The sequence below is a fragment of the Pelodiscus sinensis genome, chromosome 1 (genome assembly GCF_049634645.1).
Source record: "Pelodiscus sinensis isolate JC-2024 chromosome 1, ASM4963464v1, whole genome shotgun sequence".
NCBI classification, from domain to species: Eukaryota; Metazoa; Chordata; order Testudines; family Trionychidae; genus Pelodiscus; species Pelodiscus sinensis.
This window is the reverse complement of record NC_134711.1, coordinates 103038344-103051706: the sequence shown is the minus strand read 5'-3', so window position 1 is coordinate 103051706 and position 13363 is coordinate 103038344. Positions and strand designations below refer to the sequence as shown.

Below are 13363 nucleotides of genomic sequence, written 5' to 3'. Positions count from 1 at the left end.
ACTTACCTCAGGCAGCTCCTAGTTGGCAGTACAAGAGGGCTACGGCAGGCTCACAGCCTGCCCTAGCCTCATGCCGCTCCCTGTTGCCCACTGGGGGACCCTCTGGCTCCTTGAGCTTCCCTCACCTGCAGGTATCACCCCTGCAGCTCCAATTGGCCATGGTTTCCAGCCAGTGAGAGCTGCACAGTTGGCACTTGGGGCCGGAAGCAAACTGAGACCCTCCCCCAGGAGCTGCAGGGAAATGCTGGCCACTTCCAGGAGTGTTGCGGGGCCAGGGCAGGCAGAGAGCCTGCCTAAGCGCTGTTGTGCCACCAGACTTTTAGCAGCCTATAAATCTCCTGGCTTGGCTTCAGTACCCTGCAGGAGACAGATATGGATCTAGTCTAGGAAACTCCCAGCAAAACCGGGCAGGGGTGGAAGGGGTGGCAACCCTAATATGAATATACCAGGGTAAGCATACCTAAGTATGTCGACTTAAGTTACATTATTCACATAGTGGGAGCTGTGTAACTTAGATTGATGGCCCACAGTAGTGCAGACAAGGCCTTAATTTCATTATGGGGAACATGGGCAGAGCCTGTCCACTTCTCACATTTTAATATATTGTAACAAGACCAGGGAATAATTGTGTTATAGGTTTCACGATAGTATGGAGGGATTCATAGTGTAGCTGGGCCCTTAAAGGGAGGGTTGCTATATTTACCCCATCACAAAAACAGATGCTTGTGAATTTTAGCTATTGACTGTGACACTTATCTCCACCTTACTTGTGTGTCCGACACATAAACCATATCATAATCTACAGGCTGTGCTAACAGAGTGGCTTATGTTAAAGCACAAAAAATAATCTTGGATAACAAACACTACATGAGCAGTCCAGAAGAGCTAATTTAATAAATATATTTAATAAAGCGTTCTGCATGATGCATCGTCCATATTAGGTAAAGCAGCTATACAGAAAGGTCATATGTCTAAATAACTATGAGGCTGATGAAATGCACCTGGAAATGAACATGAGGGTGTATAGGAAAGTGAACTAAGATGTGTCAGCCAATGCGTAAATACTGCACAGAGAAGAGTTCCTTATTTGTCAGATTATGAGAAACTCTCCAGAGACTGTGATTTTGTGCCCAAATCTGATAGCTTTAGTTTTGCAGACTAGCAACTTACTGAAGTACCTGCTAATGGCAATTGTACAAGTCAGATGCCTTCCAGGAGTCCTTCTGAGAAAACACAGAAATTTTAATAATAAAAGCTTATGCAAGCGGAAAACCAAACCAAGCACTTTCACCTCCCACCCCAACTTACCACAGCTCACAGAGCCCTTACAAGGCTTAGTGTAGAGTCTCGATTGCTAGAGGATGATTGGGGTGTTAGTCTCATATTATTTATTCTCCTAAAAGGATTATTAGAACAGAGTTTCCAGTGTGATACAGATACCGCTCTCAAGTGCCTCCATAGCCAAGTTGCAGAAATTTTCAACTGCTAACAAATGCCCACCAGAGACCTAAGACCCAGAAATTTGTTGCACTCATGTTCCAAGCAAAACTTGAAGCTGCTAACTCATTACTGTCTTTGTCTGTGCACAAGTGGCTGTGTCTACATTGGCCCCTATTCCGTAATAGGGATGCAAATGTAGCACTTTGGAATAGGCAAATCCTTGAAAGTAGGAATAAGAGATCCTCAGGAAAAGAGCTTATTTTCCGGAGGATCGCGTCCAGACTGGCGCTTTTCTCCGGCTTATCTACAAGCTGGAAAAAAGCAGCAGCCATGAAAATGCAAATGCCGCGGGGGATATTTAAATCCCCGGCGGATTTGCCTATTCCAAAGTGCTACATTTGCATCCCTATTACGGAATAGGGGCCAATGTAGACACAGCCAAGGTGTTTATTTCCTGAACTGGTTCAATAGCACACTTTCCAAAATACACAGGGATGTGTCATATCCGAGGAGAAAATTTAACCCTAATGTGGAAGAGGTTGAAGGATTAGCTCACCAATTCCTCCCCAGCTTCTCTGTATCACACTATTTGTTTCTCAGAGAGGCAGTGTTCACAGTTTAGGGTTGTAAACGACCCCTTCCAAATCCAATGCAAAAGAGTAGCTTCTCACTAGATTAATGCTAAGCACGCGTCATGTTAGTTCTGGGTTTTTTTCTATGTCTTAGTGTCAGGGGAGGGGCTCCCATTTCCTCACAACCTCAACTGAAATCTCCACAAAACACAATGTCAGGTGTTTTTTGTTAAAAAAATCAAAGTCCCTTATAGCTCACCACTAGCATCCTGATATAATCTTTCCTCTGGCTAGAGGACGCCAGAAAGATTTTACCAACATTTTCTGTCCCTAAATTTGGAGAAAGACTAATTTCTTGGAAATTTCAATAAATGTGCAAAGCATTTGATATAGATTGAACAACTATGCACAGGATGGTCAAAAGTAGGGTGCAGGCAAAGGTGTCTCACCTCTTCAGTGCTTTTGTTCTATCACTATGCAAGTTGCATGTTCTAACAGTATTTTTCTTTGAAGAGATATTCTGTCATTCATTATAGTAAAATAAATTGATTAGACTAATTACTGAAGATGTTGATGAATATCATATCTCACAATCATTCTGCTCCTCAGATTTCTAGTTTATTATTTTTTCTAACCCATCTGTATTGCGCTGAAGTATCTAATTTTTAATTGCCGCATCCATGCTATGCAGATATCATCACTAAGCTACCTGCAATGACTCTTATTCCTTAGAGAAACTCACAGCTTCAGAAACCACCATTGTACATGAGAAGTTTAAACTATTTTTGCCAGGGGGCATTATTTTGCATTTAGACAAGTTGCGTTTCAAGTGCCATCATCATGTTACATAGCACTGAAATCTATCTCGAGCATTTCACAGTCCTCTATTTTATTTCTCAGTTCTTTTTTAATCTGATGGGCCTAAAGAAGTCCCCTCTGTCTCCACTTAGCAGCGCCAGCATGAACACAAGCAGCACAAATTTCTCTATCAATGTGTCTGGGCCCTAACATTGAGGGATCATCTCTGAAAGCAAGAATGTCTCTGGTTGATTTAATTCTTGGCCTTTCTACTTAGAATACCAATTACAGCACCAATGATGTATGTGATGTGATGACTTTGTGATGTGATTGTTTTGCTAGTAACTGGACAAAGACGATCAAATTTCTTTCACTGAACAGTTGATGGATGATGAAAAAGAGAGTCATGCAAACAGGGGGGGAGGACAACAACAAGCTTTCCATGCATATTCACCTGAGTTCTTAAAAGAATGTTTTTCTGTGGCTGATTTCTGAAAATGTTTTAGTGACAGGAAGGTTTGCTGAAACAGCACATCTTATACAGACCTTTTGGCATTCAAAGAAAGAAAACACAGGAAACCCGATTCAAAGAATTAGGTTCACCTAATTCAGGGAACGCAAAGACACAATATGTCATGTACAGGCCCAAATCAAAACAGATTGGAATATAAGTATCTAACATTCACAACGAATGACGCACAAACAGGCAAGACTAGGGCTGTTGGAAATGTTACGTGTTCGTGAACATTTTTGCCATAATTTCAACTTTCTATGGAAAAATCTGCAGGGCTTTCTCCCCACACTAATTTTCATCCAGCTCTACTAACAGCCAAGAATTATTCACAGAAATTATCTGATGAGTAATTTCAAATAATAAATTCACAAATATTTGGACAGTTATAGAAGTACAGGAATTGAAGTAATTGTAGCTGAATAAACTATTCACACAGCTCTAAGAAATCTGCTGTTGTTCACCACTTACAGGGGCTAGATTTAAGCCATTGAGCTGTGACAAGTTTGGCATCCCAATCCTCTCCAAGCCCGCTGAACAAAACCACCACTTCACCTCCCCATGCTTCATAGTATTTACCCAGCTACTGCTCATCCAGCTAACAACTTCACTCAGAAGCAGATCATAATTTCTTTCAGCTTAACCAATTTTTAGAGAACACCAAGACTTTGGACCCAAACTGCATAGCTACCCAATTTCTTTAATTTGCTTAGGAAAGGGTTGTTGGTTTTTTTCAAAAGTCAAGTAACTTAGAACCATTAGGCAAGCTGTATTATTTTCTTTCTTACAAAGTGTGGTGGGTAATAGATACCTTCTTTCAGAAGCCATGCTGATTTGACCCTCAGTATTCATACATAGCCAAGTGCTAAACTATTCTGCCCTCAGGCTCTCTGTCAGATCCCTAAGAGCTATAGCGGGGGCAACTGGCATGGCTATGATTTTGGGAATCTCCTGTCTCTCCCTTGACTGACACTGCATTACTGACTTTCCAACTGTCAGGAACTGTCAGGAACAGCTGTTAGATTTTCAGGATATATCACATGTCCTCACCGGTACCTCAGCTATTTCACACTTTATTCTCTACAGTAATCTCAGACAAGTGTCATCCGGTTTATGTGATTTACTACCCTGCAGGTTCTCCAGTTGCTTTAAAAAACACATGCAGGTCTAAAAAAGTATCTTGTCAAAAATAGCCAAAGTGAGTAAATAATATGGAGTAATGTACTCTTCTTAATCAAAAATAAAATCCATGGTTTGCCGGAAGCAAGTATTTCTACTTCAGCCATACACCTTATATTTGATAAATTATATCTAATCATTAGTAACATGCACTGTGGTACCAGAATTTGCCTCCACTCCCTCACCCTCTCCGCAACACAAGTCAGACTAGTTTTCTTATTCTAATTGTAAATTATTGCTATCAGAAATGCGGAACCATACAGGTGATATTGTTGTAAAACATTTCACACAAAGAATAACGTCCCTCTAAAAATTAGACCCCTCGGAGAAGCTTCAAACTGGGGATCCAAAAGCTGAGGCAACCAACATTATTACTTCAAAATATTCACTCTCAAATCCAAATTTATACACTTAAATAAATGGCCTGAGATGGAGTCAACAGGAGTTGAGATTTCTCACCTCTTCTGAAAATCAAGTTTATTTAGATTCCTAAAGTGAATTTAAATGCCTAACTATAGGCAACTAAATTTGTAAATTTAGGCATAGTGAAGTTACACAGGATTATATTGATCATGAGTGGCAAACCCAGAAGAAAAGTCAAAACTCCAAATTCCATTTGCTTTCTTTTAACATTTTCTTCCAGCAGCGCTGCACAAAAAATCTAGCACATCGACTTTTTTTTTGTAAGGAGGATGGACATGTAGATTATAAGAAATGCATCTGAACACTTTTTCATTCTCACTCAGGGCTGGCCCTACTATGAGATGAACTGAGGCGGCCGCCTCAGGTGCCAGACTGTGGGAGGGTGCCACTGGGACCTAGAGTGTAAAAAATTGTATCTGCTGCTGGTACATATGTAGGTAGCAGAGCAGTACCATGAGAGGAGTCGAACAGGAAGAATGCAGAATCGAGACCTTTCAAAGTTTTGGCCCAAGCGAGGATGCATGGGAGCATCATTTGAGCTCCCTGGCTCAGGTGCCAAAATGTTGTGGGTTGGTCCTGTTCTCACTCACATAAAAGTGTGTTTTTAATTACTAAACAGAGGAGTATTTGGATTTGGCTCAGATGAGCACTCTCAAGGCACAGGTGTTTAGCTGAATTACCCAAACTTCTTGAAATAATAGGATAGGTCTGGAACTCTCATGAGAACAAGATTTCCAGTCATTTCTGCTTCTGTTTGTCCAGGACAATGGGAATATTCAGTGTTGCGCTACTTCAGCACTTCCCGTGCATGCCTCAGCTAAAAGCACCAAGGGAAGGTTGAGTGTGGTCCTAGCAATGAGCACAATACTAATGCTGAGAGAGAGAGAGAGAGAGAGAGAGAGAGAGAGAGAGAGAGAGAGAGAGAGAGAGAGAGAACAAACAAACAAACAAAGGCTTGGTTGCACTTTGAGCCCTGACAGGTTTTTAAGTGAATGCTTATTTTATCATTGATTGTTCATATATCAGAAGCATGAAAAACAAGCACAACAGAAAGGCAAACATTCTTAACAAAAAGGCAAACCCAGGGGATTTCTGCATGTTGTAAACTCAAATAAGGAGCCCATGTTTTCTGTTTTACAAACTTTTCACTTTAAATGGATCACATCCACTCCACAAATGAATCCATTTCTGAGCAACATTATGCTTTAAACGCCAATTTTCCCCATTTGTGAGGGGAAAGAGAAAGAAAAGAGGAGTAGTGCAAAATCTGCAGGATAACAACTTTTCCAGATGAAACAGCAAACATTTATGTGTAAGATTGCATGGAAACATCAGTGCACCATTCAGCTAATTCATCAATTATGTTATTCTAGAGAGCTTGTTTAAATAAATAACAAGATGTCTGGAAGCATCTTGTGAAGAACTATTTGACTTAGTAATTGATATTGGAAATGTAGCCTGGAAGATAAATTCCTTCATAGATTATTTTCTGAAATGTTATTTCTTTATTGACTCAGTCTCTGCTCAGAGGGTGAGGCTGGAGCATTACTGTCCTGTCTCCTTTAAGTGAAAAAAGAAAGCAATTTTTGATGATGAAAAGGAGAGACCTTGTCCGATCACACTAATACATTTCATCATGATATAAGCCTGTTTTTTTACACCTCTGTGAGCATTTTTAGGGAGGACCAAATAACTATTTTCTCCTAAAAACAGAATAAAACGAATATCACTACAAGTGCTGATTAAGAAGCTATGTCTACAAGACTCCTTGAGCAATGGGTGCAATGAAATTTCTTTGCTCTACTAACCATTAAATATTATTCAGTATAAATCCTTAAAAAGTGTTGTTTAAGGTACAAATTCAAGTGCAGCTGAATGTTTGGTCTCTTCTGGTCATCTCTCAGTGAGACACAAACATTGTGGGGAAAGTCCCAAAGCAAATAACATAATGGCAATGGCATGAACCCAAAACTGGAAAGAGAGAGTTTCTGCAAAGGGAGATGTAGCAAAAGATCCAACCACTAGGCAAAGCAGCCCTTCTCAAACAGGGATATAAGCTACACTAAGGGTTGGATGAAAAGCCCACTGAAGTGCAAAAAAAGGCTTTGTGCTGACTTCAGTGAGCTTTGGTCAGACCCTAAAAGGGATAATAGAAGCCAGATTAAAGATGGACCTGAGGCCCAGGAATGTCAAGCTGATGAACCAAGTATTTGCCCCTTGCCTGGCAGGGAGAGGGATGCTGGAGAGTCAAAACTTTTAGGATATATCTACACTACAGAGGAAGATAGAAGCTGCCGCTATTGATCTTCCAGGGTTTAAATTAGCGGTCTAGTTAAGACAGTTAATTCAAAGTGAGTCTATGTCTATACTGGGGGGGGGGAGGGTTGTGGGGAACACATCTGCTCTTCCACTTTTTTTTTTTTTTTTTTTTTTTGGCAGAAGAGCAGACACACTCTTTTGGAAGCCCTGTCTTCCTCCTTTCATGAGAAAGACGGGCTCTTCTGAAAGAGGAGGTTTTTCCGAAATTTGTCCCAGTGTAGACAGTCGATGCCGGTAACCCTGCTTTCACAAGGAGTAAGGGTAGTTGAAGGAAAAGTGTTCTTCCTTCAACTTCCTGCCGTGTGGACAGCACCAAAAGTTGAGTTAAGTTACTTTGACTTCAGCTACGTCTCTTAATTCAACATTGTCCCACAGTGAAGACATACCCTTAGATCAGAACATTTAGCTTGGAGGGGAAATGCATTCATTTCTCCTCAGCCAGGACGGAGTCCAGAATTAGGCCTCAAAAGCCCCGGCTAGCAAAGACGGAGGGATGATTTAATCTAGACAGGTGGGGATGAGAGATAACTCCAAAATTTGGAGACAGAGATGAGGAACCTTCCGGGGATAAACAGTTACAATTTCTCAGAAGTGACTACAAGCAGTTTCTTAGCACACAGCAGAAGCATCGCATGATTTTAGCTAAGGACTGCAAAAACAATTAGCATTTCCAGGTGTGTATTCTGTGCAATCCCTTCTGACCCAGTCTGAGATCTCAAGTAATTTTCTACAGCGGTAGGTATTTACACAGTAATGCTGTAAGCTGATATTGCCTAGTCTAGACAACTAATTGTGCCAAACACACACACGTCTAAAGGTAAGTGAGCCAGTACAATACAATATAGAGTGTCACATGCACTATAGGTAGAGGTCTTCATGGAAGTAATGCGTTATTAGGAGGAGGAGGAGGAGAGAGTGAACTTGGTGTATGTGAAACTCTTGGGGACAGCAGCCAAGCAGAACTGGCCACCATGTCAGTAACAAAGCTAAGAGGTAGCAGGTCCTGCAAACACACACTTACCAGCTATCCAGGGAGCCTGACACAGACAATTTACACTTGCTCTGCTTCCTGCTGCTTTTACAAAAGAAATCCATGCACCCTGCACTCATAGCTTCCAGGAAAAGTCAAGAACAGAAATCCAGTGCCTAAAATGTCCAAGCTACATGGAAAGGAGATTTGAGCTCAGTCTTCAGGGAAATCCTTTGCAAATCCACCAATCAACTCCTTCCCTTCATCCCCCCCACCTAGATAAACAAATCAAACTGAAACAGAGACACCTAAAAAGGGAGGTTTGGGAAAAACAAAAAACAAAAGAATCCAAGTCCAATCTTTTAACGCGAATGGTTCTCACAAACTGATCAGCATGAAGCAGGAGTCTGTTTAAATGATGCATGGCTAGAAGACAAGCATGTATGCATATACACACACCTACGTCAAACTCTTTTCTGGCAAGTGAATTAAGTAGCAGATGGTGTCAGAACCTGAGCTGCTGTCTAGAGCAGAGTTCACACAGTCCTCCACTTGCTATGGCTTGAATAAAACAAAGCAATAAACAAACATAATCAGCTTTATCCTGGACAAGGACAGGAGGCTCCAATACCCCCCTTTTATTTTCTTGCCTTTCCCACCTCTAACTCCCATAAATGCAAAATCCTGTCTTTTGAATGAGACAGGAAAGGACAGAAGCGAATGCCAAAGTGCAATGTACCCTCCCTTTAGGAGTACAGATACCTGAGGTTTATGCAAAGAAATAAGATCTTCATTTTACCAACAAAAATAATAAGATCTCGGCCTGGCAAAATCAGAGGAAGAAAGTGAGAGAAAGAATGAGAACACCTGGCTGAAGTATTGTCAAAACACAAGGGGGAAAACACCTCTTATTTAGGACTGTCTAAATAATAAAGACAAATGAGGCAGTTGGAAGGGAAGTAAAATTGGAGAGAGTCACAATGACATTCTGAAGTTTTTTTATAAATACGTATTGTTGGTAATAAATAATTGAGGTTTCAGACTAAGCAAGAGTCCTTTATTTTCGATCTCCTGAACCCCACCTCCTTCAGTCCCTCTGAGCACCTGCCTTACATAGCTTCCCGTGTGTTATCATTAGCTTCTTGGTTAATTGATAGTTGAGCTGGTCCCTCTCATGCTAAGAAAAGAACTATGAGGTACTTAAACATGAGCTGACTATAAATAAACACATAACGCAACCAACATTTGCCAATATTAGATGAAAGTTTCCCCTGGGTCCTAACGCTAGCTAGTGTCTGAAAACCACAGACTGGAGAGAACATGGTGTTAATGCTTTCAGATAATTCTGCAGGCTTGAGGGAGAAGAGTGCTGTCAAATGTTATGGAATCCTAAAACCATCCGCACTATAAACCTTTCAGGTTAGTTTGCAAAGCACATTAAAAAGCTTAGCAGAGATGGTGAAGCTCAAATATTCAGCAGCTCAGTTGACACATGAGCCCAAAATCTCAGAGGCAATCACAAAGGTGATGTGGGTTGCATGTTAATAACTGGGTGCAAGAGACTCTAAGATTGTTTAACTCCATGGCTGGCATTATGCACAAACTGCCCTGGGGCTATGATTCTGCAAGCCCTGCCACCACCTAAAAGCTATATTAGCATTAGTCTAGTTCATGCCCTGTTAAAGTGCCCCCACATATAAAAACAACAGTTCCCAAGAACTACCATACCAGTGTGGCTCCCATCTAGCTACTCATCTAGAACAGGTGTACAGATAGTTCGGAATGGCTACCTAGTTCGAACTATCTAGCCCGTGCCGCGTGTAGCCGCGCGGCACGGGGTTCGCACTAGCCGGCTTTTAAAAATGGCGGCGCCGGCTTTATGCTAATGAAATTCAAATCCCGGGCTTCATTAGCAAGTTCGGTATGCATACATTACCCCGCTAGTTCGAACTAGCGGGGTAGTGTAGACATACCCTAAGAGAGTGTCCACACTGCCATGGACGCTTTTGCACAAAAGCACATCTCTTGCACAAAAGCACAAGGCAGTGTGGATGTGCTCTTGAGCAAGACCTCTAGCACAAGAACTCTTGCGCAAAACAGTTCTTGCTCAAGAAACCAGCAGTGTAGACGTAGCCTAACATAGGCCTTTTCTACGTGGAGATTTGCCCCAACTTCCGCCATCACTACCTACAGGGCTGCACCAGTGTAAAGACGTGATGTAGAAAGGTAAACTGCAATCTGCATCAGTGACACTGAATCCATAATAAGCAGGTGTGAGCTCCCTCTATGCAAATTGTGATCTGCTTTGGCTGGTCTAGGGGTTATCGTATTGCACTTACTTTGGCAACTGGCTACCAATGTACATGGAGCAAATCCATGTGGTAGAAAGGGATGTAGACATGCCTCAATCACCTTCCTGACATAAAATCCATGCTGATGAAAAAGAGCAGAGAACAGCTGGAAATTAACAACTGTTTGGAAATCCTTGAACTAAAAGTGAATGCTCCTTACCCGGAAGTCTACACAGCCAATGGGTCACAAAGTCAAGAAAATGGCCAGACTATTACTCCTAAATGCAGTGAAGGAAGGAAAACCTAAAGCATTTGAGCAAAGCAAAAATCTGTCTTCCTTCCTCTGTCCATTGAGTCTGGCTTTGAAAAGCTTGGCCACTCCTCCAGATCTATGGATTATTTCAGTATTTGCAGATTTAGTTATTCCCAGACCAAAAAAAAACCCTATAGTAAAATGTTATTTAGGTTGAGAGTACATATTGGTAGGGGTAAAAAACAGATTTAAAAAATCAATTTTCCAGGAATGTTTTAATTATTCCAAAACGCAACAAAGTCAGAGTTAAATCTATTGAAGTATGAGAATAGACAGTTAACACACCCAAACAACCATAACATTGTCCTAAAGAGAAATCATACAATAACCATACAACTAGAGACACACTAATAAATGAAAAAAGAGGTCACATGAGCATGACAACTGGGCCCAGTAATCCACCATCTGATCCCTCTCCCACACACAAACAGAGAAACTGTTGCTTGCAAATTAGATGTGGAATAAGGATGGTGATGGCTGAGCTACCTTTGATATCCCAGTGATCTAGGACTCTTGGCATGGCACAGCTGAATACTTGCCTCACCACAGCTGTGCACTACATGAGTTTATTTTTTAAAGCCAAAATAGTTCAAACTTAAAATCTGGATGTCAACAGACTGCAAAACCCAGTGATGACTGAGCCCGGTGATACTCTGAATAAAAAGAATTCTCAACCAAAATGCTGTTTCCATCATTTCACACTGACTCAACAAACATTCTAGGCTTCAGAGTGGCAGAGTGACAATCCTGAAACCTTCTGTGGATTAAGGTTTCTCCCTATTTTTCCCCCTTGTGGTGTTGCTACAAGTAGTAACTAGTTGAGTTACTTCTGATGTCATAACAACTCTACATAAGAGTAATCTGGGCTATTAACCTGACCTTGTACATAGCCTACATAATCATAGCAATTTGAAATAATAATAGTTAATGACAATTTCTATAAATATAGAACCTAATTTCTAGAAATATAGCTTATGCACAAGATTTCAATCAATTTAACTTATTTAGAACACTTGAAGTTCATATTATTCCATTATTAAGATAATCTGGGACAAAGAAAAAAAATCGCATACTTAAAGGACCCATTTTTAAATTAATTTGAACTTGAATTAAGAGATTTACTAGTAAATTAATTTTGTGTTTAAATACTATATACTGTAATTTGGCTTTATGCTATATTCTTCATATATAACAATAAAGTCAATCATAGAATCATAGGACTGGAAGGGACCTTGAGAGGTCATCGAGTCCAGTCCCCTGTCCTCATGGCAGGACCCAGTACTGTCTAGACCATCCTTGATTGACATTTATCTAACCTACTCTTAAATATCTCCACAGATGGAGATTCCACAACCTCCCTGGGCAATTTATTCCAGTGTTTAACCACCCTGACAGTTAGGAACTTTTTCCTAACGTCCAGCCTAAACCTCCCTTGCTGCGGTTTATGCCCATTGCTTCTTGTTCCATCCTCAGAAGCCAGGAAGAACAAGTTTTCTCCTTCCTCTTTGTGACACCCTTTTAGATACCTGAAAACTGCTATCATGTCCCCTCTGAATCTTTTCTTTTCCAAACTAAACAAGCCCAATTCTTTCAGTCTTTCTTCATAGGTCATGTTCTCTAGACCTTTAATCATTCTTGTTGCTCTTCTCTGGACCTTCTCCAATTTCTCCATATCTTTCTTGAAATGTGCCCAGAACTGGACACAATACTCCAACTGAGGCCTAATCACAGTGCAGAGTAGAGTGGAAGAATGACTTCTCATGTCTTGCTCACAACACACCTGTTAATATATCCTAGAATCATGTTTGCTTTTTTTGCAGCACCGTCAGACTGTTGACTCATATTTAGTTTGTGGTCCACTATAACCATTAGATCCCTTTCTGCCGTACTCATTCCTAGACAGCCGCTTCCCATTCTGTATGTGTGAAACTGATTGTTCCTTCCTAAGTGGAGTACTTTGCATTTTTCCTTATTAAACTTCATCCTGTTTACCTTAGACCATTTCTCCAATTCATTTTGAATTATGACCCTGTCCTCCAAAGCATTTGCAACCCCTCCCAGCTTGGTATCATCTGCAAACTTAATAAGCGTACTCTCTATGCCAATATCTAAATAGTTGATGAAAATATTGAAAGAACCGGTCCCAAAACAGACCCCTGCAGAACCCCACTTGTTATACTTTTCCAGCAGGATTGTGTACCATTAATAATTACTCTCTGAGAATGGTTATCCAGCCAGTTATGCACCCACCTTATAGTAGCCCCATCTAAGTTGTATTTGCCTAGTTTATTGATAAGAATATCACGAGAGACCATATCAAATGCCTTACTAAAATCTAGGTATACTACGTCCACCGCCTCTCTCCTATCCACAAGACTCATTATCCTATCAAAGAAAGCTATCAATTTGGTTTGACATGATTTGTTCTTTACAAATCCATGCTGGCTGTTTCCTATCACCTTATTATCTTCCAAGTGTTTGCAGATGATTTCCTTAATTACTTGCTCCATTATCTTTCCTGGCACAGAAGTTAAACTGCCTGGTCTG

At 40.8% G+C, this 13363-nt stretch overlaps 1 protein-coding gene across 11 annotated transcripts in view; it reads right to left on the bottom strand.

The window, feature by feature from the left end:
* DGKI (diacylglycerol kinase iota) overlaps nucleotides 1-13363 on the bottom strand; it is a 319613-nt gene that overhangs the window by 248900 nt on the left and 57350 nt on the right. For 2 of the 11 annotated variants that reach the window (XM_075940067.1, XM_075940109.1), the window contains exon 1: nucleotides 8264-8603. The exons of the other annotated variants lie outside the window; for them this stretch is intronic. In XM_075940067.1, coding sequence (XP_075796182.1) covers nucleotides 8264-8352 — 89 coding nt within the window. In that variant the 5' untranslated portion in view covers nucleotides 8353-8603. Of the gene's footprint in view, nucleotides 1-8263; nucleotides 8604-13363 lie in introns of those variants that run through there. 11 annotated transcript variants of the gene reach the window in all.